Below are 27,095 nucleotides of genomic sequence, written 5' to 3'. Positions count from 1 at the left end.
CAGTATAATGTGGAGAGGGATTACGAGTAGAACGTATACCTTTACGGATAGCAATAGGAAGATCAGGTTCAACAGTCGAAGGTTCAACTATAGGAGCCGGAGGGGGATGAGGTGTTGGCACCAGAATAGAGTCTGCTGATGGACGATGAGACGGTTGACGACGACTATACACCTGAAGAGTTGGCGGCGGTGGTGAATTGTTAGGTGCACTAGGCACAACAAGAGGAATATTAACTTGATTAGATGAAGAAATTGAAGGAGAAGGACAAGACTTAAAGTAAAGGGAAGATTCACTGAAGGTGACATCTGCTGAAATAAAATAACGGTTTAAAGACGGTGAGAAACATTTATATCCTTTTTGTGATCTAGTGAACCCTAAAAAGACACATTTGTGTGACTTAGGAGATAATTTATCAAGACCAGGACTAAAATTATGAACAAAACATGTGGACCCAAAAACTTTGGGAGGTAAAGAGTGGAGAGGGTCATGTGGGAATAAAATAGAATGAGGAATTTTGTTATCTAAAACTGAAGATGGCATGCGATTAATGAGATAACATGCACTAAGAACAGCATCACCCCAAAAACGCTGAGGAACATCACCATGGATTAAAATAGTACGAGTTGTTTCAACAAGATGTCTATTCTTGCGCTCAGCTACCCCATTTTGTTGAGGTGTATAAGCACATGAAGTTTGATGAAGAATACCATGAGAAGTCATAAAATTTTTAAAAGAATGAGAAAGATACTCACGTCCATTATCACTGCGCAAAATTCGGATGGAAATTCCAAATTGATTTTTAATTTCATTGTAAAATATTTGAAATATAGAAAACAACTCAGAACGGTTTTTCATTAAAAATACCCAAGTACATCTTGAATAATCATCAATAAAAGTAACAAAATACTGAAATCCTAAATTAGACTTAATACGACTTGGTCCCCAAATGTCAGAGTGAACTAAGGCAAAAGGAGATGAAGCACGTTGTGAGACACTACGAGGAAAAGAACTACGAATGTGTTTCCCTAACTGACACGACTCACATGATAAAGTAGACACATTAGACAAACTTGGAACAAGCTGTTGCTTCTTGGCAAGACTAGGATGACCCAATCGAGCATGAATGAGAGATGGAGAATCCATAATTGTGCCAACATGTGCAGAGATCTGTAGTTGATAAAGTCCATGAGACTCACATCCGGTGCCAATCATCCGTCCCGAACTCCGGTCCTGTAAAGTAACAGAATCTTTGGTAAAAGAAATAACACAGTCAAGGGAACGAGTGAGACGACTAATGGATAATAAGTTAAATGGAGACCCAGGGACATAAAGAACATTATCAATAGATAAAGATGAAAAAAGATTAATAGTACCAACACCATGTGATGGTACCCTATATTCATTGGCCATGGTAACTGAAGGTAAATAACCTGTAGTAGATAGGGAAGAGAAAAAAGATTTATTACCAGTAATGTGATCAGTGGCACCTGAATCTAGAACCCAAGGGCCATGGGAAGTGGAGTGAGTGAGGCCAACAAAAGATGTACCTGAATGTGCAACAGAAGCCGTGGAACTAGGGTTCTGACGATCCTCATACCATTTAAGAAATTCATTGAAAATAGCAGGCTGCCTTGGGGTATCAATTGAAGTATGGTCCATGGTAGAAGGTTGCACAGGGGCAATTTGAGCAACCGCAACAAATCTAGGAGGACGACCATGTAAGGCATAACATCTGTCAATTTTGTGGCCAAGTTTGCCACAATGGTCACACTTGTGACGCCCTTTGCCCGGCTTGTGAGGCCGAGTACGATCATTATGCTGAGATACTAAAGCAGAAGAGTCATCAACATGAGACGTTATATCAGCGGTGTGTTTACCTGGCACGCGCAAAAGGGTAGAACAAGTGGAAGTAAAATTGGGCACAATAGGAGATCCCAAAATTTGATCACGAACGTGAGAATAATCATCCGGAAGACCATGTAAACCCAATAACATGAAGAACTTGGATCTTTGTTCTAGTTCTTGAGAAGGAGTAGAGGCAGGAGGTAATAACTCATTAAAATCATGAAGAAGAGCATGAAGTTTACCTAGATATTCTGCCATTGTACCATCAAGACGTTTGGGAGCAACAATTGTGAGAAGATTTTGACACACACCATAAAGACGTTGAGTATCATTGGTGTATAATAATTTTGCTTGTTCCCAAACTTCTGAACATGTTTCATAGGTACGAAAAATTTGTTTTAAAGATGAGTGAATGGTCGATTTGATAACAATGCATAATTGAGCATCAATTTTCGACCAACGAACAACCTCATTTTCAGCAAGAGTAGGATGAGTAAGATGATCAACATAACCTTGACTCTTAAGCCATAATTTAATATCTGATGCCCAAGTGTCATAATTGGTTCCATCCAATTTGTCAATGGAAAGATGAACATTGACGTAATTAGTATAAATAGATGAATCCGGCATAATGATTGAAGAAGAAGCCATAGTGGCAGCGGAAGCGGAAGAAGCCATAAAAGATAAGGACAAATCCAGTCACCGGTTAATTGGCGGGAGCAACAAAGATGAAGGCTCCGACAGCGATTCCGGCGGCGGCTACGGCGAAGGTCCGGCGAAGTTCCGGTGAAGGTCCGGCAAAGGTCCGGAGGCGGGTACGGCGAGACAGTGGGGGTGGTGGCTGGAAAATTCCAGTGAATAGTGGATTCACCAATAAAAATTGAACCCTAAACCCTAAACTCTAACCTTATGCTCTAGATACCATATTAAAGGAAAAGAAAGAATAGGGTAAATTCCTTGTGTATATTGAACACATAGGGTTATGTTTATATAGGAAAAAAGTTTCCTTTCAGATATATAAGTTGTACTTCAAGAATTGAGTAGGTGATGTAGTACTTCTCACCCTCGCCCTAGTGAAGATGGTAGGCGAGCATACCAAATATGCAATTTATTAAGATGAACTATATAGACTTTGATACCATTTTGAACTTGATCTTAAAACTAATTGACATTAAGCGAAGTTGTTCAAAAGATATATAAGCCACATTCCAAGAATTGAGGTAGGCAATGTAGGTTTTCCCAGCACAAATTTAACATATAATATCTCAAAAAGCCAAGCCATGGTCTTATAATGGTTTAGCAGAAGAATGAATTATTAAATATTGGTGTTTAACTTCGAAATAATATGTTGATTCTAGAGGAGAGGTTGAATAGAGTTTAAATTTCTTCCACAAATGCTTGGAAAACAGTAAGCAACTGTAGACGATTAATAGATGAAAGCCTATACTTTTAAAAAGGATTTTAATAAAAATAACTATACCAAAACTTGAGTGTAAAGGTTTATCAAAATAGACAGTCTTCAAAAACTGTTCCTTTGTGTTACTTAACCAAATAAATGCCAGTCTTCTTCCTAGCATGTATCTAGGTTATGGGATTATCATATTTATGCTTAAGTATAAAAGAAGTTCAGTGAATTGTATATTCTTGTGTAGGGTGAAATAAATTTACAAGAACTACAGATAAAGCAAGAAGCCCTTCAAAAGGAGCTTACCCATTGTACCACTGACTTGTTGGTAAAAGAGAGACAATCTGAAGCAGATGAGGTCCCTATGCCTCATGAAATACTTAATAATCATGGTAGTGAGACTTCCAATGAGCTTGCGCAATTTGCTGAGGCAAACAATGGAAATGATTTCTTAAGAAGGTTTCTCTAATTCAATAATCATATTACTATTATTTGTCATCGACCTAACCTGTATTTGATTTTGGAATATTAATGTTAATCATTACGTATTATTTTTTTGCAGATTTAGTGTTGAGGACAGATCTATTGTTTCCCATTTATTCCATCAATGGGCCAAAAAGAAAGCATTTCAAGATCCAAAGAGATTGCTTGACAAGGTGATTACTCTGTTGGATCTATCTACATCTCTACCTACCCATTTATCAATTTTGTTGACAACTGCATGTAATTTTATTTTAAAATTAAAGATCAAGATCAGGTAATAGAAATTTGATTAATATTTACTCTAGAATAATTTGATTTTGTTTTTTATTTTCTTCCTATCTTGTCCTTAAATTTTTTATGTAATCATGGTAATTAGGAACTCTCCCAGTCATCTCTGCTTATCTAACTCATCTAATTTTGATCTATCAATATAATGAAAGATCATTAACTGCTCCTAAAATTACACGCACACTTGTACAATACTTGGCATATCAAATGAGAAGACCTTTTTTATGTGAGAGTGAGAGGAACAAATATCATTAAATCAACATACCTTACCATGAGACGGTAAAATAGAAAAATCAGAGTTTAATTTTCATGTTCTATTACTGTTAAGATTTCACTATTGACCAGTTAGAAATCACCCTAAATATAACTTCTAAAGCACTCCTTTCATTTTCAATACAAGTCACATTTTAATACAATTATGTTAAGTGACATTTTAGGTTTTCAGTTAAACATTAAAATTTTCAATCGAATCTCACCCTAAACAAATTATCAACAAGATGCTTTTTTAGTACTCGTGTACCTATGATGCAACAACCAATACTGATAATTTAACCCTTGTTTGGATGGAGTAATGGAAAGTGAGGAAGTGGAAAAGGAAAGAAAAAAAGAGAATTAGAATATCAAAAAACTGAGATTGTTTGGATTAGTGGAAAAATATTAGAAATGAGTGAATTTTGTTTGGATATATGTGATTCATTTGATAGAAGTGAAAAGGTTAGGTAGTTTTTTTTGTAAAGTCCTAATTGCCCTTATGCCATCTTTTTGTAGATTTAAACATGCAATGCACAAAATGACCGCTGTTGGTGGAAAAAAATATATTCAAAACGTACATCTTGTTCAAAAACAACCCAAATAGTAGATTATGCTAAAGGCATAATTGATTATGTGAACATGTTGCATTCAAAACACTGTGTTTTTAGCCCTATATAATTAATTGTGCCTGAGCCATGCATAATCAATTGTGTAGGTTTTAAATACAAATAATTTAAATTCAAATAATTTAAATACACATTGGCATTATTGTTCCCAAGTCACATCCATGGCTAAAAAATTGTGCAAAATGTTTGTTGTAAATAATGGATTAATAGGATAAAAATATCAATATCTTCAAATTGATTAGGAGAAAATATCTTTAGAATATTATTCATTTGAGCATATTTTTATTTCCTTATTTTAGAGAGTTTGATTATTTCAAAATGAGGTGATGAGAATGTAATAAGTGTGATTGTTATCTATAAAATAGTTCTTTATTTTCTTACGCAATTCAAGTTGGTATTAGATAGTTGCAATGTAAACAGCTGCCATGGCTGTTTTCACTCTCTCATTGTTATCATTGTGGTGGTGGTTGGCTTGAAAGGTTTTTCAAAAATGAGTTTTCTTTCTTATGTCCTTGTTTTGTGATTTTTTCAATGGTCTAAGGTGAAATTCATCTCTTGGGTATTAATGATCTTCCAAATGTGTTGATTCACTATTGCTTTGACAACCAAAATTATTTCCAATTGAGCCCGTATTTTTGGAGGATTCTCAAGGGACGATCAAGATAAGACCACATCAATGGTGGAGGATTGAGGTCAACTGACTCTAATTTTGTGATTTGGAATAAGGAAGGTTCTTTGATCATGAGCTGGATGTGGCATTCCATGGGTTCTAAGATAAGTCGAAACTATATATTCTATTCTTCTGCCAAAGAGATATGGGATGACTTAAATAAAATTTTCTTTTAGGAATGTTGGGTATGACATTAAGAACAATGTTTAATACTAAACATGATTTTCTCTCAACATTTATCACAAAATTTTGAATGTGTGTTGGATTGAAACAAAAGAACCTCATTATGATAGGCATACAATACTACCTCAACATGAAGAAACAAATCAACCAATTGCTCCATGTCAAAAAGATCTTGATATGAAAGTCTATAGGGAAGAACTTGCTCGTATGAGAACAATGATTGGATCAATGAATAAGTCTTTTGGATTGTGTATCCTATCTATGAAAGATAAGAGTTCATTCAATAGTGTTGGCCCAGTGTCTTCGGGTGTTTACATTCTTGATTCATAAGCAATTAATTACATCTCTCCATTTGCTAAATTTTTAAATTCGTATGTCAAAATGACTAGATAACAACTCATTACATTTGCAAATCACCTCAAATTCATCCGTGGTTACACTACTCACCCTGAAATTAGCGAAGCATTACAGTCTGCTTGGGTTGATTGCACTCATAGTAAATTGTCCACTCATTAAATTTTTTATAATTCTTTTTAATCCTCGGTAAAAAACCTTAAACACTTATTATTCTAAAATGGAGTGAGTAGATATTATAAATGTCTATAATGTTAACAAATGATTCTCGAAGGGTCTAAGTTAACAAATTTTGCTTCAATAGAGGTCTGGTAAGAACCAACATTTTATAGTTTTTTATTTGAAATATTGTATTTTATTGTTGAGATTCAGGTTTTAATACAAGATCTAGTTCTTAATTTTAAGACCCCATCATACCACATCAACTTGCTCCAATAGGAATTTCTTATTAAACTCGATCCTTAAATTTAATAACCTTTTTAAGACCTTTACATTGGAGATGTTTTAAGGTTTTCTTAATCAATAAAATATCCCCATTTTTATTATTTAAATTTCTGAATTTGTAGGATTTTACAAAATCTATTAAGAAGTGAACTTTAAGCCTAACTCAACCTTATAAAACCGGCTTATAAGGTTTGATTTGCACCCACTTATATACTATGAAATGTTTTCATCTTTAGTCCGTGTGAGATCTCAAACACATCCCCTAACACCGAGACCTGCCAACTCGTGTGTGTGACTATATATTTATGGGTGGTCTGATAATGGTCCGATAGCAGGTGACCTGATAAATCCTACAAACTCTCGCTAGGATAGACTTTAGATGATTTTGATACCATATTAAGAAGTGAACATTAAGCCAAACTCAACCTTATAAAACCGACTTATAAAGTGAGGTTTGCATCCAATTATATACTATGAAATGTTCTTATCTTTAGTCGATATGGGATCTCCAACAAAATTCCTATGCAAAAATTCATATGATGAAATATATATGAAAGTAAGGCCATTTTATCTTTAAAACAGAAGTGCTGGAAGACAATAACTACTCAGACCTATATGGGGGGTTTTAATGTTGGTATTACGAGGAAATAATGCTTGATCAAGTCCCTCAACATTGATTTCAAGGAAATAATGCTTGAAATGCTGACAAGTGTTCTCTTATGTTGTAATTATAAGATACATATATTTCATTATATTTCATCTTTATTATATACATAATTAACAACGATTGATAGCTAAAGCATTTATAGATATTGTGCATTATAATATTGAGATATCTTTTTAAATAAGTATTGTAGGATGCACACCATGAATGTAATTTATATTTTCTTATTTGGTAACTAAATCACTTTTTCCTCTTAACAGGTAAGTTTTGTAATTGATGAACGCCTGAGACAGAAGAGAAACAAAAACAAGGTCCACCAATATCCATATTTTTCTGACCTGACTTTTATGCTGCCTATTGTTCTCTCTTTCTTGTTTGTGTACTTTGCTTTGACAGACTTTCAGTTATATGGAATGAACCCTGATACAAAGAGACATGTTAGATATAATTAGATATTATGAGCTATTATAGATATTTCATATTTATGTAATGGGCTTAACCCATATGTTTCTTTTCTTATATAACCATATACCCCTATGTGTTCAATTCACACAAGGAATTTATCCTATTTTTTCTTTTTCTTTAATATGGTATCTAGAGCATAGGGTTAGGGTTCAATTTTAATTGGTGAACCCACTATTCACTAGAATTTTCCAGCCACTACCCTACCTCTTTGCTGGAGTCGCCGTCAGAATCTCGTCGGAGCCGCTGTCAGAATCTCGCAGGAACTACCGCCGCAATCTCGCCAAACCACCGTTGCGATCTCGTCGGAATTGTTGTCGGAGCCTTCATCTATGTTGTTGCTTCCAATTGACCGGTGATTGGATTTGTCCTTGTCCTCTATGGCTTCTTTTGTTCCCTCTTCCGCTTCCGCTCCCAGTATGGCTTCTTCTATTCCCTCTTTCGCTTCCGCTGCCACTATGGCTTCTTCCGTTGCCAATGGTCGTACTTGCCCTCACAAGCTGGGCAAAGGGCATCACAAGTGTGACCTTTGTGGCAAACTTGGTCACAAAATTGATAGATGTTATGTCTTACATGGTTGTCCTCCTAAATCTGTTATGGTTGCCCAAACTGTTCCTGTACAACCTTCTACAGTGGGTCATACTTCATTTGATACCCAGGCCAACCTGCTATTTTCAAAGAATTTCTTAAATGGTATGAGGATCGTCTGAACCCTAGTTCCATTGCTTTTGTTGCACATTCAGGTACATCTTTTGTTAGCCTCACTCACTCTACTTCCATTGGCCCTTGGGTTCTAGATTCAAGTGCCACAAATCACATTACTGGTAATCAATCTTTTTTCTCTTCCCTATCTACTACGGGTTATTTACCTTCGGTTACCATGGCCAATGGATATAGGGTACCATCACATGGTGTTGGTACTATTAATCTTTTTCCTTCTTTATCTATTGATAATGTTTTTTATGTCTCTGGGTCTCCATTAACTTATTATCCAGTAGTCGTGTCACTCGTTCCCTTGATTGTGTTATTTCTTTTCCCAAAGATTTTGTTTCTTTACAGGAGCAGAGTTCGAGACGGATGATTGGCACCGGATGTGAGTCTCATGAACTACAGATCTATGCACATGTTGGCGCGATTATGGATTCTCCATCTCTCATTCATGCTCAGTTGGGTCATCCTAGTCTTGCCAAGATGTTGCAACTTGTTCCAAGTTTTTCTAATATATCTAGTTTATCATGTGAGACGTGTCAATTAAGGAAGCACATTCGTAGTTCTTTTCCTAGTAGTGTCTCAAACGTGCTTCATCTCCTTTTGTCTTAGTTCACTCTGACATTTGGGGACCACGTCGTATTAAGTCTAATTTAGGATTTTAGTATTTTGTTACTTTTATTGATGATTATTCAAGATGTACTTTGGTGTTTTTGATGAAAAACCGTTATGAGTTGTTTTCTATATTTCAAATATTTTTCAATGAAATTAAAAATCAATTTGGAATTTCCATTTGAATTTTGCGCAATGATAATGGACGTGAGTATCTTTCTCATTCTTTTAAAAATTTTATGGCTTCTCATGGTATTCTTCATCAAACTTCATGTGCTTATATACCTCAACAAAATGGGGTAGCTGAGCGCAAGAATAAACATCTTGTTGAAACAACTCGTACTATGTTAATCCATGGTGATGTTCCTCAACGTTTTTGGGTGATGTTGTTCTTAGTGCATGTTATCTCATTAATCGCATGCCATCTTCAGTTTTAGATGACAAAATTCCTCATTCTATTTTGTTTTCGCATGACCCTCTCCACTTTTTACCTCTCAAAGTTTTTGTGTCCACATTCTTTGTTCATAATTTTAGTCCTGGTCTAGATAAATTATCTCCTAAGTCACACAAATGTGTCTTTTTAGGGTTCACTAGATCACAAAAAGGATATAAATGTTTCTCACCTTCTCTTAACCGTTATTTTATTTCAGCAAATGTCACCATCAGTGAATCTTCCCTTTACTTTAAGTCTTGTCCTTCTCCTTTTATGTCTTCATCTAATCAAGTTAATATTCCTCTTGTTGTGCCTAGTGCACCTAAAGATTCACCACTGCCACCAACTCTTCAAGTGTATAATCGTCGTCAAATGTCTCATCGTCCATCAGATGACTCTCTTCTAGTGCCAACACCTCATCCCCCTCCTACTCCGACAGTTGAACCTGATCTTCCTATTGCTATATGTAAAGGTATACGTTATACCCCTAATCCCTCTCCATATTATACTGCTTTGAGTTGGTCCTGATGGTACTATTGATCGTCTCAAAGCTCGTCTTGTGGCTAAAGGTTATACCCAAATTTTTGGTTTAGACTATGGTGATATTTTTTCTTCAGTGGCAAAGATGGCTTATGTTCGCTTATTCATAGCCATGGCTGCTCTACAACAATAACCTCTAAGTCAAAAATGCCTTTCTTATTTAGGATTTGCAGGAAGAAATTTATATGGAGCAACCTCCTAGTTTTGTGTCTCAGGGGGAATCTTCTAGATTGGTATGTCGTCTTCGCAAATCCTAGGGCTTGGTTTTGAAAATTTAGCAATGTTGTTCAACACTTTGGTATGACTTGCAATGAAGCAGATCAATCAGATTTTTATCGTCACTAGAGTGTTGGGTGTATCTATCTTGTAGTATATGTTGATAACATTGTTCTTATAGGCAGTGATCACCATGGCATCTCACAAGTAAAACAACACCTTTGTCAACACTTTCAGACCAAAGATCTTGGCAAACTCAAACATTTCTTGGGGATTGAGGTAGCACAATCCAATACTGGTATTGTTATCTCTCAAAGAAAATATGCATTAGATATTTTGGAGGAAATTGGGTTGATGAATTCGAAATCTGTTGATACTCCCATGGATCCCAATGTCAAACTTCTACCCAATCGGGGGAGCCTCTTTCGGATCCTGAGAAATACAGAAGATTAGTTGGAAAATTAAACTATCTCACTGTTACTCGTCCTGATATTTCCTTCGCAATTAGTGTGGTGAGTCAATTTCTCAATTTTCATGTGAAGATCATTGGAATGCAGTCATTCGTATACTAAAGTACATTAAAGGCTCCCAGGAAAAGGTTTGTTATATGGTCATAATAACCATACTAAAGTTGTTTGTTATTCAGATGCTGATTAGGCAGGATCTCCATCTAATAGAAGCTCAACTTCCGGTTATTGTGTCTCCATTGGTGATAACTTGATCTCTTGGAAGAGCAAAAAACAAAGTGTTGTGGGAATATCTAGTGCAGAAGCAGAATATAGAGCTATAGCCTCGGCTACTTGTGAGCTTATTTAGCTTAAACAATTACTTAACGAATTGCAATTTGGAGAGGTCACTCAAATGACACTTATATGTGATAACCAGACTGCTCTTCATATTAGCTCAAACATACTGAGATTGGTTGTCATTTCATTCGAGAAAAGATTATATCGAGAGATATCAAGACTGAGTTTGTTAATTCAAATAATCAATTAGTAGATATTTTTACTAAATCCTTACTAGGGCCTAAGATTGATTACATTTGTAACAAACTGGGTACATATGATCTATATGCACCAGCTTGAGGGGGAGTGTTAGATCTAATTAGATATTATTAGATATTTCATATTTATGTAATGGGTTTAGCCCATATGTTTCTTTTCTTACATAAACATAACCCTATGTGTTCAATATACCCAAGGGATTTATCCTATTTTTTATTTTTCTTTAATAAGACATATCTCTAACAAACCCTTGGATGCTTTTTTTGTCATGTACTTTAAAGTGCATGTGCATATTATCATTGAGGCTGGGTTGAATATTTCCAATATTTAAATTTAAAAGCATTGGACATGAAATGATATCAGGAGCTACTTAAGAACAGTTTTGTTGAATAGTCCCTATAGCACTATTACGGGCGGAATCCCTTGGATCTGCAATTGCAACTGTGTCCGCTTCTGCGACCACTGCGGGTTTCTAGGTTGCCACATGCATCCTCTTGTCATCTCTGACAATTCTCCAGACAATAGGACTTTTGAGTTAATAATATGCTAATTTTTATTGATTTTGTTTTCATTTGCATACTCTTAATTTGTATACACATATAATTGATATATATTTCAACTATTATGCAAATTCAACTAATTGGCCGTTGTGCTATCTGCTATATAATGTAGACATAGCGGATTATAGGGTATCCTTCTTCAATCTAAAATTAATGACACTGCTTAAGAATAAAATTATTATGCTTAAATGTTTTGGGGCTCATGTGTTGATAATATCAGAAGCAAAAACAATTTCCTTTTTCTTTCTGCCTCTTACCGGACAAACACTGACACTTTGTTACAGTAATCTGTCAATTATTGTTCTCATTACTTATCTTAATATAAGTTGTCCAAACTCACATGACAACTGTCAATGGCGTGAATTCTTGTTTTCCGTGTTACCAAAATATCTTGTTAACTGATTTGTATGCTAATTTCTAATTTCATTTTCAGGACTTGTTGAATACATTAAAACCTTGTTTAAGCTGTGTCGAAGCATTTCAGTATGCTCAATATGTAAGCACCTTTATATATTATTTAAACTAAATATGTTTCCATATCTTGGATACTGCATCTGTAGAAAAAATCTGATATTTATTTCCTGATAGGTTTTGAGATGGGAGCAGATTCCTGCTGATAAACGTGCTCATCTTATGAGAGAAAAACAGGTTTTCTGGATTTTCACTAGTTACTGTTTGGCCTAGAAAATTAGTATAGATTAATGTGAATAATTTGTATCTTATATCATCTCGTATTATTTTCAGAGTTTTAATTGTTTTCTTCTGTTGGAAATATTATAGTTAATGCGGATATAAAATAGTAGATTCATGCATAACATGATAAAGGCATTTACCATTTAGTACTAATGGATTTTATTTGTTCCTAGCAAGTTTTACATAGTCAATATCTAGAGACTATATATGTATATGATATGCAAAACCTATGTACCACACTCTATATGTAATATTGTGTTCTATCGTCCTTTAATCTCCCCCGATAAAATCAACATGATAACATATAAGTACCATACACCATGACTCCTAGACATGGAATTGTTCTGTTTCAATAGTTTTCCTCATTTTAGTGTCAATTTGCTCATTCAAAATCATTTTCCTTATTTTTTGAGTGACCCCTCTTTCAAACTTCCTAGCAACCTCTCCTGACCAGGCGTCGTCTTTCAATTGCAGTCGTGGCAGTCAAGCCTGGTGGTAGATTTGCTAATTTTCAGTTCCAAATTTGTCTCAAATATGGTCACACACTACTAATATTTGCTTTTACCGTGGAGATTCTTCTTATCAACCACATGAATCTCTTGTTGTATATGACCCTACTACAAATCAGCCTCTCTAGTCCTCTGCTACAATATCCAACCCTTCTTTCAAATCTAAAAGCTTGACTAATCCTTCTACTGCACTTATTCTTCCAAGACTCACTGCTGATGTGCCTAGTGCAGTGAAAGCAAATTCTTCTGCCCAAGAACCTGGCAACTCCAGTTGGGTACCTATTTCTGGGGGGACTTTTCATGTTATTGGAGACTCAATATTCAACAATTTAATTATTTTGAAGGCCCATATCAGATTTATGTTGGCAATGGTGAAGGTTTGAAAGTTCTTCGTTCTGGTTCTTCTTGTCTCAAGAAGTCTATTAATTCTAATCTTTTTCTCTGCTTACACAATTTACTGCATGTTCCCTCAATTACTAAAAATCTTCTTAGTGTCAGTAAATTTGCTCTTGATAATAATGTCTATTTTGAATTCTGTCCTCACTGTTTTCCAAAATTTGAAATCTATGGTTGAACTGCAGTTTGCTACCAAAATTAAGAGTATTCAAACTAATTGGAAGGGGGGTTGAGTTTCGGTCATTTACATCTTTCTTGCTAGTCATCATATACATAGATTCATTTGCCCTCACACGCATCACCAAAATGGTGTAGTTGAATGAAAACACCAACACATAACTGAATTGGGTCTAACATTACTACATGTTTCCCTTCCCTTGAAGTTTTGGTTTTGCATTTCAAACAACAATTTACTTTATTTTTTCAGACCCTACTCTTTATAGATCGGTTGTTGAAGCATTGCAGTATGCTACTCTCGCCAGACCAGATATAACTATGCTGTCAATAAAGTTTGTCAATTTTGTAAAATCCATTGGAAGCTCATTGGACTACTGTTAAAAGGATTTTACGGTATCTCAAGGATACCATTTCTTATGGTCTTCATATGCAACCTGCTTTTGCTTCATATGCATTTATGTAGTTTTTCCCGTGCTATTGAGTGGTTTGCATAAAAACTATTTTCGTGGATGGGGTTGAGGTATAAATATAACAACCATGATTTTCGTTGTTTTGATATTGAATGAGACTTATGACTATTTGTTTCACTTTTCAGGAACATTTCCTGAAATTAAAGATTGAGAATGCAATGTGTTCGGCAACACCAACTGCCAAGCAGGTAACAATTCATGGTGACAAGATATGTTAGACCTATATGGTTAATAAAAACTAAGATATCAAGTTATTTTTCATAATAAACTTAATAAAAATTCAGAAAAATATGCAATTTTAATGAGATTAATTTGATAACATATTTTGTTTGTGTTGCGCTTCTTACAAAATAGTTTAGGCCTAATTTAACCTATAAGCTTGACGATTGTCCATGTGGATATATATATATATATATATATATATATATTTATTGAAATAATCTCTAATCAATATAGGACTCAACACTAGTTCTGGTCGAATTTGGAATTTTTTTTTCCAATAGCGCTAGTTTATATTTTGACCTTTTACTGATTAGGGCAATGCAACCTACTATTACATTTATGAATACATGGTTATTTATCAATAAGTTGAAAAATTATCTTGTTGATTTTTCGTAGCAAATTCTATGATTAGGATTGGATAACTATACTATGTATCTTAATTCTTACCATTTTCTCTTTTTATATTGTTTGTACATTCATACCTTTCGTTTACTAACTTAATACCTAATGGTGGTGGTGTCACATTTCATAGGAAGTCTCATCTCCAATGTTTTCATTAATTAGTTAGCATTGCTAATTATCTGTGTCAACTTTCGTATAAAAAGACGGACTAAAAAGAAACTTTTTCGAACTTTAGTTCATTGATTTTCTTGTTGAAACTTGAATGTTTTCTGAAGTATCAAATTGTTTTCTTCGCATACCAAATAACACTTTCCATATAACCCACTTTGCCATTTATTAGATTCATGGATTGTTTCGATAGTAGTGTAGGTAACTTGCTTTTATTTCTTGGTAATGATTCGGTTGCTTTATTTTCTTTGGGGATATTGTTAGGCATCTAAATTTGTAGTTTGGTTGTGACATATGTAGCAATTGTTTTCGCAGATTTCATATTTGAAAAAACTGGGTTGCACTGTGACCCCTACATCCCGCCTTCATGCGTCTCATCTTATTGAGCAGTACAAATCACTGTAAGAATCCAATGTAAGATTATTGAATCTCTATACACTCAACTTCAATGTAAGATTATATCGCAGACTAAGCTGGTTTGCAAGATTACTACTGTTTGAATTTTAATCATCCACTAAATTTTTGCCCTTGTTATGGAACAGTTATTTTATGCTGTCACATTTGTTTTCTTTCTTTACATTTTGTAACTACTCCATCAAAATCTAAATTGAAGGGATTACTACGAAAAAGAACCTGCGTAATATTGGGTGGAGAACCACCGGGCTATAATTTTAAATAGTATATAATTATAAAAATAAATTATTCTTGTTTTTCTTGTGTTTTTTTGGATTTCGTCTTATACCTCTTCTATTTTTTTTTATATCTATAGAAAACTCTTTTAATTGTTATAATATTACACTAACACTATAAATTATATTAATTCTTGATTGGTAGAAAAAGTATCACTTTATATTATAAGGGTGATTGTTGTAAATTTGAAAAAAGAAAAGTTGTTATGTGTAATTCAAAAACATTTCGGAGTGTAAATGTGACTTCCTAATTGGCGTTTCAATAGTAGTGGTGTATAGGTTGTTTTTTTCCTTCACCTCATGTTCTCGTGACACTCAAATAATAAATATAAAAATATGATTTTGACCTTTAATAAAAAAAAACCTTAAAGTTTTAATTAGTTTTTCACCTTCCTTCTTTTTATGGTCATTTCTTCTTGCACCATATCATTTAAGACATGCACCTAATTCAAAATTTAAAACCCAAAATTTAAAACCCAACATTGTTCTTGTTTCATTTTTGCATTCGGATGCAAAACTTTGGAAGTGACTCTTATAAATTTTGGATTTTGATATCTGGAAGGTTATTTTTGTACTTCATTTAAGTTTTTGGATGGCCATATTCAAAAGTGAGTTATGAGTTTTGGATTTTCATATTTGGAATGGTGTGTTGTAAATGGTGCTGAGGATCGAGATATGGAACTAATTTATGTTTGCTTACGAATCTTGGCATTTGAAAGGTCATTTATGTTGTTTAGGTAAGCTTCCGGATGTGACATATTAGTTCTAGACTTGTATATTTGGACTTTGTGATTTGACTTACATATATGAATATCCGAAAGACAAAAATTTTAAATCATTAAGGACAAAACAAACATTTCATGTCAGTGTGTTTGGTAAAAATTTCATTTGTAGTTTTTTTTTTCTTGTGGAAAAAATTAATCTTTATATTTTGTTGTTATTGTAATGTGTCTTTTGTCATTTCATTTTTTGTGTTTTATAAATATTTCATATTATCTATGCAGGAAGGCTTTTATAATCAGAAATTGTATTTCGATTTATTTAATTTGAAATATATTTTGTTGAAAAAATACTTTTAGATTCATGTATCTAAAAGTATACATTTGCTTTATATTCTTTCTTCTCTTTTGTTTGAGCTTTTCTTTTTGTTCAGACTTTTACTCTTCTTCTGCTTGAGTTTTGGAATTGAATAGTATGATGGGTTCAGACTAAGGTTGAGATTCACTTTATGGTAAATGCAAAAGAATGATGGTTTCATCAAGGAATAGAATTGCTTGAAGTGGAGTGGAACAATAAAGAGAATGACTACAAATTGAAATTATTTTCTTTTATATGTGAGATTTCGTGTTCATTCTTTTTGTCGTTGTCTTCTTATTTCCCAAAAAAAATCCCTTCCATTTGTGTCTTAGGTCCTTAAAATAAGGACTTGAGGGAAGAGTACCTCTCCCATTTGTGCCTTAGGCCCTTAAAATAAGGGGTTAAGGGAAGGGTATCTCTCCCATTTGTGCAGTAGGCCCTTAATAAGGATTTATGCTTTGTTTGGATTTAGGGAAAGAATTGAGAGAGTGAATTTGAGATGATTTGAAGGGAAAGTGTGAAGAAAGTTAGGGTGTTCGGATTAAGGTAAATAAAGTGAAAAATGTAGGAAAAGTTTATGAAAATTTGTGAGTGATGTGATGGATTTGATTGAAATTGTATTTTTTTTAATTTATAAAAATGTAAGTTTACATATTTGTCTTTGTATTAAAAAATTGCTGAAAAAATAATTTGATTGATTATTTGTGAATTATAATAGTTTTGAAATAAAATATTATTTTTGGTAATTGAAATATTATTTCTGGTATTGTATTAGAACTAACTTCAGAAAAATATAATATAAATTATTTAAAATTTTCGTACCATGTTTACGATTGTCAGAAACTTTAATTAGAAAAAAAGTTGTAACTGTGATTTATTTATTTTTTAAATTATAGTTGTATGAAATTAAAAGATTATTTTTGTTACTACGTTGGAGCATATTATTTTCAATACTCTATTGGATATATAATTTGATGAAGCAAAAAATATTTATGAAATAAATATTAATGCAATAAATTAAAATTTAAAGCAAAATTTATGGATAAAGTTCGTGCATGAAAAATATTATAAATGTGCATAGAATTCATGTCATAATTAAGATTACAAATTCGAAAAGAAAACCACATATGCATAATAAAAGACAACCAAATTTTTACATAATTTAGAGATTTGTAGTCATTATCTTCACAAGCTTTCTCATTCGTCTCTCGAGAGGTAGGCCAAAAAGTTGTTTCACCGCATTAGGATGACCACACAGGAAGTCGTAACAATTATCCAACAAATCTTCATCCTGTATCTTCATCTCCACTAACATTTCCCAAATACCAGATTCAGAGTATTGAAAACTCGATGTACGACGGAGTGTGCTTGTGTGTTCACGAAATATGGAGTTTCGTTCTTCTTCTGCAACAACATGACATCTGTTATATTGCAGATTTTCTTTTGTAGCATTACCCACTCGTTGTGATGACAAAGCGACAACCTCATAAAATGGCTTATCGCTCAACAATATGACATAACCTATCTAACTGATCGTTACCCCTCCCAATAATATTAGTTAATCCTTCAAACCTTCTATTGAGCTTTTCCAATTGCATATCAATGACGTCCACCATGGGGGCTTTTCTTTTTTATCCCCTAGAGGAAGAAGTACTACCTGATGGCTGGGATGACTGAGGTGGCATCGATGGGGTGTCAGACTAGGGTCAGGATTGTATGAATCGACATTAGGGCCCACTAAGCGAGGAGTTTCACATTGGGTCGCATAAATATCTGGCTCCTCCGGGATGTACTCCATATTGTGATCGTTAACTGTTCGAGTTGATGACTGAGTCATGTTCTCCCATCGTGGTCGCTAGCACGATCAAGCTCTCATAAGTTTTCCATTAACTTGTAGTGTCTGATGGGTTTAACGCGCCATTTTGCGACTGTGGGTTTTGCCTGTTCATTAATGAAAAGAAATACATTGATATTCATAATTAATTGTTAATGTATACGATAAGTCAACATCAGGTTGAATACGTTACCTTTATCAACACCTCCCACACTTCATCCTCAACCTCAAAAATTTTCGAGCTTTGATTCTAAGCGAAATCACTCAGTCCACTAAATAGATCATGTATCTCACGCCATTTGTCCTTGAGGCTTTTCTGCTTGTTCTTCACATGATTTTTTTGTAATCCCTACCAATCCACTTTCATGTAGGGATTTAACGATGTTTGTGTAACCCTAGGTCGTCCAACTACCATCAATGTGATTACCCATAGATGTTTCATTGATCATGGCATTCAGCAGTCGGAAATCCATGTCAGTAGTCCATTTTTGGTGTTCACGGATACCTCCTTGAGGCTTTTCTACTTGTTCTTCACATGATTTTTTTGTAATCCCTACCAATCCACTTTCATGTAGGGATTTAACGATGTTTGTGTAACCCTAGGTCGTCCAACTACCATCAATGTGATTACCCATAGATGTTTCATTGATCATGGCATTCAGCAGTCGGAAATCCATGTCAGTAGTCCATTTTTGGTGTTCACGGATACCTGCTAATGACTCCGAAGCAATACCCTTCCCACGATCCATGATAAAACCTAATAAAAAATATTGAACTTTTGCATAAAATAAATAGTTCAATACGTAAATATTAATAAAGGTGGAATGTCAACATTAAACCATGACATTGTTCTTAACAATATAAATATAAGTTCACGAATGTTACATCAAATTAATTATTACAATAATTTGTCCACATTTCATTTGTTGTAGTATCCCTAATTTGTGACTCAAGCCTATAATCATCTTCACGAGTTTGCGAGTGTAACACATCTATATCTCCTTGCATCAAGTCACAATCAACTTCTTCCAACAAAGACTCATCATTATCCACCCCGCGAAGAAAGTTATGAAGAATACAACATGTTAAAACAATATCGGTCATAGTGTCCACAGAGTAATGAGCCTTTGTTTCGCTAGTGATTATTGGAAATCATTTTTTTAGAACACAAATGTTCTTTCGATAATATTTCTAAGTGAGGAATGACGATGATTAAACATCTCACGTTCATTTTGTGAACCTGTTCAGGAATACTCTTTTAAATGGTATTGAACTTTGCGATATGGAGTTATAACTTGAGTTTTGACCATAAAACTAGTGTCTCCAAGGTAGTATTTGCCTAGAACTATCCATTAACACTTATTACTTATAAGTAATGTCACCAAATGAATATTTATTGCACTTGTAACGGAGCACTAAACTAACCTTCTGGAATGACCAATGGATCCTCTCGTATAAATACATCCTTCAATATCCTAGAATTAGAGGCGGTTCCTTCCCACCCGGAAAGAACATATGTGAATTTCATGTCAAAACCACAAGCAACAAATACGTTTTGAGTTGGCCAATCTTTTCTTCCGCGAAAACGAGGTGCATCAGATCGTGGGACTTTGACACGGACATGAGTGTCATCTATGGCACCTAAACAATCCTATTACGTAACAAATTCACATTTATAAATAACTTCAATTGTATAGAACATAATTTAAGTATTTAAGTATGGTTTCTCATATTCATATCTTAAAGTATGGAAAAAAATTGACTGTTTAAGATATGAGGTTCAACCTCGGTCCCAGATGGTTGAATTAAGAACTCTCATGCAACATCAATATTACCTTTAAAACATTATGAAAGTGACGAGATACTGTTTCCCCGGATCGATGAAAGAATAATGAAACACTTCGACTCTTGACGTTATGACCAATGATCTGTAAAAATTTAGCCACTTGTTATTCAACTGTAGATCGAAATGCATCTTTTGTTAGAATATATGGCCTTAAACGAGAGGGGGGTGAATTGTTTAAAGGGGGTTTTCAAAAACTTTTTAAGCTAAAACAAAATCCTTTGAATGAAACTCAATCAGAAATTTAGTTAGCCAATATATAAAGCACAAAACAACAAAGCACCAGAAAAACAATCGGTTGTTTCTGTGAAACAATCGGTTGTTTATATCAACAAAGCAATAACAACTGAATTTAAATGAGTTTAAGGGAAGAAAAAGAGATACACAAACAATTTATACTGGTTCACTCTTAAACCAAGAGCTACATCCAGTCCCCAAAATCCACTGGGCAATCCACTAAGCAATCAAATACAGATTACACACAAAACCACCAAAGAAGTGACCTTGAACCCTTCAAGAAACACACTTCCTTTGGCACAACACACACCAAGAATGTTGATCTTGACAACCTCAAAAGCACACAACACTTGATATGATTCCAATAGCACAATATGAATGATTCTTGACATTCTTAGGAATCATCTTGAGTTGGATATGAGATAGGCACTTTAAGATAGAATTGGATCAAGGTTCTATAATCAAGAACTCACCAAAACTAGTACCAAAACCCAAACTCATATGGAAGTTCCATGTATTGTCAAATTGAACCGAACAAAATGGAAGAAAAGGCAAAGGCACCGAACAAATAGCACAAAAATAGAATTGCACCGAACAAAAAGACTAGGAATGAAGAAGAAACAATGAAGAACAACAAAGAAGCAAAAGAAGCGAAGCAAAACTCATAAGAACTGAAAGTGCCGAACTGAAAATCAAAAGAAGCAAACTAAGACATGAACATAAAAAGAGAAGGAAGGAAGGAGAAGAGAAAGCTCATGAAGATGGAGGAATGGTTGGATGATCACGCCACTTAGAGGATGGTGACTCCAAGATGAGTGTGCAAGCCGCCACTTGAGGTAACCAAAGAACTCTCAAGATAAGACTAAGTGAGGAAGGCACAAAGCTCTCCAATTGTTCTCTCAAAAATTGAGTATAGTTTCTCTAATCAAAATTCAAATCTGAAAAATACAAAGGCAGCACCTTAATTTATAGCCTAGAGGTGCTGAAATGCAAAGCTAATTAAATTCAAAATTCCCCCCAAATACAAATGAAAGTGGCGCCAAACTAAGTCATGAGGAAGGTGTGACCTCCTCTCTCACTTTGGCACCTCCCTATTACTCCTACACCTATCACTAACGCACACCCCCCCTAAGACTCCTAACTAAAGACCTAAAGATGCTTTAACAAAAGAGGTTTCTAATGTTTCCCTCTAAGCACCTTCAAACAAAGAAATTACAAAAAGAGAAAATAAACGTCCATTAGCTCCTAAAGCTTTGAACATGCTCCTTGTAAGCCTTTGAGGTGGGCTTTGACCTCCATGAGCGTCCTCTATTTGAGCCTCAACCTCTTCTTGCTCTTGATGATTGGCCTCCATGTCCACTTGAGCTTGATCTCCATCAACACTCCTTGGCTTACAACACCAGAAAGTATAAAGTATTCAAAACGAATTACACTTGTTTACGGAATAAACTTAAATCAATACAGATGTAATCCTATTTCACTCTCTCTTGAGAAAACCAAAGCTGAAAAGGTGAATGTTCAAATCTTGAAAGCAATTTCTCACAACTGATGATGTGATTCCAATAGCCACAAAGAGAAAGGTTCTTGACCTTCTTAGGAATCAACTTGAGTTGGACAATAGTTAGGCACTTTTTCTTAGAATTGGATCATTGTTCTAAGTCAAGAACTCTCCAAAAACTAGCACCAATTCCAAACTCATATGGAAGTTCCAATTATAGTCAAATTGAACCGAACAAAATGGAACAAAAGATAAGCAAACTGAATTTGAAGTGCTGGAAATTAAAATGCACCGAACCAAAACAGAAAAGAATAAGAACAGCTGCTGGAAAATGAAAGATAACCAAATCAAAACTCAAGAACACAAGCTAAACATGAACAATTGAAAGAGTAGGAAGGAAGGAGAAGAGAAAAGCTTATGGAGATGGAAGAGAAGGTGAGTGATCACGCCACTAGAAGGTTGGTTGCTCCTAGATGAGTGTGTTGCCGCCACTTGAGGACACCATGGATCCTTCAAGATAAGACTACAGAAGAAGGCTCAAAAGCTCTCCAATGCTCACTCAAAAATTGAGTATAGTTTCTTTACTCCAATTTCAATTCTAAAAAATACAAAGGGAGCACCTCTATTTATAGCCTAAGGTGCTGAAATGCAAGCTACACAAATTCAAAAACTCCCTCCTAAAAACTTCTAGAATTGGTGCCTAAAACAATGCATGAGGAAGGTGTGATCCCTTCTCTCACTTTGGCACCTCCTTATTTATTCCTACACCTATCTACTAACACACACCCCCTAAGACTCCTAACTAAAGACTAAAAGATGCTTTAACAATAGAGGTTTCTAATGTTTCCCTCTTAGCACCTTCAACAATATTCTTTATTATTTACTACTTGGCCTTGCCCTTCATAGGATGGACTTGGGCTTGGGCTTGGGCTTTGGGCTTGGGCCTCTCTTTATTTTATGTCTTCTTTTAATTTTGAGAAGACTAGAAGGAAGAACTTCAAGTGTGATGGTGAATTGCCTCTTCCTTCATTAATAAAAACCTCCTTTACTTGACTCTCATCAACTAAGAAACTCAAATATGTTTTTCTTGTTTGTTATAAAACATAAACAAACTATTTAAAGCTTTCAAAGATTGGTCAAAGCATTTAATACAAGAGTGTATTCAGTTGAAAATCATTTAAAGCACACTTAACTAACAAAACAGATTCTGTTAGGATTTTTAAACAAACAATCGATTGAAAGCACGAAACAATCGATTGTTTTGGTTTGACAGCAAGTCAACCAACCAAAACAGTTTTCAAACTTTTCAAAAACACCTAAGAGTAAAACAATCGGTTGTTTCGACACAACAACAAGTTATTTTTCACTTAGTTTGAAAAACACTTTCATCTTTAAAGGTTTAAAAACACTTTAGCTTTAGATTCAACAAAGAGTGGATTACACAGATAAACTACCCAGATCCTATTCTAAACACAGCAGCAACTTCAGCCTTGCATCAACCACTTGGATTTGGATTCTTCAAAGCCTTTGATCATACTTGTTTCAACAATCTCCCCCTATTTGATGAAGACAAATCCCTGGTTGCTTGTGTTGGACTTGTTTGAATCTGAAGCAGTTCCTGCAAAACAAAACTTGTGCAATACACTACATCTATAGCAGCAGGTTAGAATAGTAATTCACTAAATATTGTATCAGACAAACAACCAGTTGTTTCCTCGATTCAATCGGTTGTTTTCTGTCAGCATAAGTAGAAAATAATTTGAATTTCAGAATTTTGGAGAGATTTAACAGTTTGAAACATATTATAAAGAGCAGACAAGACAAAAACCAACCAATTCTCCCCCTATTTTTCTTCACAAATAGACTTTAAGAATTAAAAAAAATTAAGAGAGATTTTTGTTAAAATTGATGGCTTTAAACTAGAGGGGGTGAATTGTTTAAAGAGGGTTTTCGCAAACTTTTAAGTCAAGAATGAAATTATCTCAAGAAACAATTGATAAGAAATCCAGTTTGCCAAATCAATAAGCAAAAACAACAACACCAGAAAAACTCATTTTCATCCCATGATAAAGCTTTTTCTCCTTGCTCTTGTTTGGACAATCTGCCTCTATATGACCTTGCTCACCACAACCAAAACAAGTATAGTTATTGGAATTAAAATCATTAGATTTCTTGTTTTCATACCTATCTTTGTTGTTGTCCTTGTTGCGGTTCCTCTTCAAGAATTTGCTGAACTTTCTTGATAGCAAGCTAAGGTTTTCCTCATCACTATCATCGTTGGATTCTTGTTTGCTTTTGTGCTTGGAAGCTTTTAAGGCTATGCTCCTTATGTGCTTGTCTTCGCTTTCTTGAACATTGAGTTGATTCATCTCTAACTCATGTTCCCTAAGCTTACCAAACAAAGAAGCCATACTCAAGGATGTTAGATCTTTAGATTCAGAAATAGCAGTTACCTTGGGTTGCCATGCTCTATCAAGACATTTCAAGATCTTGATGTTCAGCTCTTCCTTTTCAAGGTCTTGTCAAGGCTCATGAGATGATTGATGATGTGCGTAAATCTTTTATGCACTTCAGCAATTGTTTCACCTTTTAGCATTCTGAACATCTCATACTCTTGGATTAGAGTATGCTTCCTAGCTCTCTTCACCTCATTTGTACCTTCATGAGTTACCTCCAAGGTGTCTCACATTTCCTTTGATGATTTGCATTGAGAGGCCCTGAAAAACTCATCAGAATTTAAAGCAGAGGTTATTATATTTTTGGCAATGCGATCGAATTTGGCCTTCTTGCTTTCTGAATAAGTTCATTGAGACCAAGGCTTTTCAATGACAGATCCATTTTTTCAAACTTTGGGACAAAAGAACCATTTTCAATTGAATCCCAAATTCCTTTGTCAAGTGATTCCATAATGACAGATCCATTCTTACTTTCCAAAATTGGTAGTTCAAACCACAAAACAGAGGTGGTCTGTTGATTGAAGCACCTTCCCCAAAAGGTAGTCTATCAGTCATTTTAAAAATAGTTTTAGGATCAACTTGAATAACTTTCAAGAACCAAGCTCTTGATGCCAATTGTTAGAATGGATGGCTTTAAACTAGAGGGGGGGTGAATTGTTTAAAGAGGGTTTTCGCAAACTTTTAAGTCAAAAATGAAATTATCTCAAGAAACAATTGATAAGATATCCAGTTTGCCAAATCAATAAGCAAAAACAGCAGCACCAGAAAAACAATCGGTTGTTTCGCAGAAACAATCGATTGTTTATACTAGTAAACAAAATCAAAACTGAATTTAAAGAGATTAAGGATAGAGAGATTGCACACAGATGTTTATACTGGTTCACTCTAAACCCAGAGCTACATCCAGTCTTCTCAGAAACCACTGAGGAATTCCACTAAGCAATCACACCTAGATCACTTACACCACAACCAAGAAAGTGACCTTGATCCCCTCAAGACACACACTTCTCTTGGCCAACACACCAACACTAAGAATGCTGATCTTGATCCCCTCAAGAACACACAGCACTTCTCAGCAAACACACAGAAGAAACTTGTTCAACAGAATACAAGGATTACACTTGTTACAGAAGCAAATCTGAAATCAATACAAGCAGAAATCCTATCTTACACTCTTTGATCAATCACAAACTCTAAGCAATCTCAACTCTTTGAAAAAACTCAAAAACTTGTATTCAAAAAGATTGTTACTCAAATCTGTTTTTCTGAATTTAATCAAATATGTTTGTTATCAAATCTTAACAAACTATTAATTGCATTTAAAGATTTGTCAAAGCATTTAAAACTGGAGCGTAATCAGTTAAAACATTTAATGCTCAGTCAAAACTAAAACAGTTTTTCTGTTATGGTACCAAAACAAACAATCGGTTGTTTCCTCGAATGAATCGGTTGTTTTGGTTTTAACACCTCAACCATTTGAAAAACAGTTTTCAATCTTTTCTAAAAACATCTAAGTATAAAACAATCGGTTGTTTCGACAAAACAATTGGTTGTTTCGACAAAACAATCGGTTGTTTTTCACTTAGTTTGAAAAACACATTTCTTTTAAAAAGATTGAGAATGCCTATGCTTTGGATTCAATCATAGAGTGGATTACAAAACTCAAACTACCCCAGATCCTAACTAAGACACCTCAACAACAACAAGCACAGTCAAGCCTTCAACATCCTTCAAAGGGTTTGGATTCTTCAAAGCTTGAACACCACTTGGTTCAATAATTTTGAGAGTCAAGAAAGCCTAACTCATATCTTAAGAAGAAAAACCTTTCTTTTGGTAGAGGTTTTGTGAATATATCAGCCAGCTGCAATTTTATTTCAATGAATTTCACATCACAGTCTCCATTGTTCACATGATCTCGTATGAAGTGATGACGAATCTCAATGTGCTTAGTTCTTGAATGCTGAATCTGATTTTTGGTGAGATTTATAGCACTTGTGTTGTCACAAAGCAAAGGAACCCTGTTGATCTTCAATCTAAAATCTGCAAGTTGTTGTTTAAGCCAAAGTATTTGTGCACAGCAGCTTCCAGCAACAATGTATTCAACCTCTGCAGTAGAAAGAGCCACACAAGCTTGCTTCTTACTATGCCAAGAGATGAGGCTTGATCCAAGGAGATGACAAGTGCCACTTGTGCTTTTTCTGTCTAGCTTACACCCTGCAAAATCAGAATCTGAATAACCAACTAAGTGTATAAGAGAGTGAGAAGGATACCATAGACCAACATTGGTTGTTCCTTTGAGATATTTAAGAATCCTTTTTGCATCTTTGAAGTGAGATTCCTTTGGATTTGCTTGATATCTTGCACAAAGACATACGACAAACATGATATCCGGTCTACTTGCTGTGAGATAGAGTAAGGAGCCAATTAAACCTTTGTATTTTGTTTGATCTACCCCTTTTCCAGCAGTATTTTCATCCATATAACAGCTTGAAGGCATGGGTGTGTTTGCTTCTTTGCAACTTTCCATTTCAAATTTCTTGAGAATTTCTTTGCAATATTTTTATTGGCATAGAAAGATTCCATCCTTTGTTTGCTTAACCTGCAATCCAAGAAAGAAAGAAAGTTCCCCCATCATAGACATTTCAAACTCACCTTGCATAGCTGCCACAAATTC

General features: G+C 34.6%; 1 protein-coding gene across 6 annotated transcripts in view; it reads left to right on the top strand.

The window, feature by feature from the left end:
* The window catches only part of LOC137817445 (ATP-dependent DNA helicase SRS2-like protein At4g25120), a 48,793-nt gene extending 33,448 nt beyond the window's left edge, over window positions 1-15,345 (top strand). For 2 of the 6 annotated variants that reach the window (XM_068620734.1, XM_068620732.1), the window contains exons 23-29: window positions 3,499-3,710; window positions 3,814-3,907; window positions 7,476-7,526; window positions 12,184-12,246; window positions 12,339-12,398; window positions 14,121-14,183; window positions 15,103-15,345. In XM_068620734.1, coding sequence (XP_068476835.1) covers window positions 3,499-3,710; window positions 3,814-3,907; window positions 7,476-7,526; window positions 12,184-12,246; window positions 12,339-12,398; window positions 14,121-14,183; window positions 15,103-15,192 — 633 coding nt within the window. In that variant the 3' untranslated portion in view covers window positions 15,193-15,345. Of the gene's footprint in view, window positions 1-3,498; window positions 3,711-3,813; window positions 3,908-7,475; window positions 7,527-12,183; window positions 12,247-12,338; window positions 12,399-12,917; window positions 13,330-13,775; window positions 14,046-14,120; window positions 14,184-15,102 lie in introns of all 6 variants that reach the window. The other 4 variants (XR_011081964.1, XR_011081963.1, XR_011081962.1 and 1 more) reach the window with 4 other exon arrangements.
* The last annotated feature ends 11,750 nt before the right edge of the window (window positions 15,346-27,095 follow it).

The sequence above is a fragment of the Phaseolus vulgaris genome, unplaced genomic scaffold (assembly GCF_000499845.2).
Source record: "Phaseolus vulgaris cultivar G19833 unplaced genomic scaffold, P. vulgaris v2.0 scaffold_66, whole genome shotgun sequence".
NCBI classification, from domain to species: Eukaryota; Viridiplantae; Streptophyta; class Magnoliopsida; order Fabales; family Fabaceae; genus Phaseolus; species Phaseolus vulgaris.
Note: the sequence above shows the minus strand (reverse complement) of the source record. Positions and strands in the feature narration are given on the sequence as shown.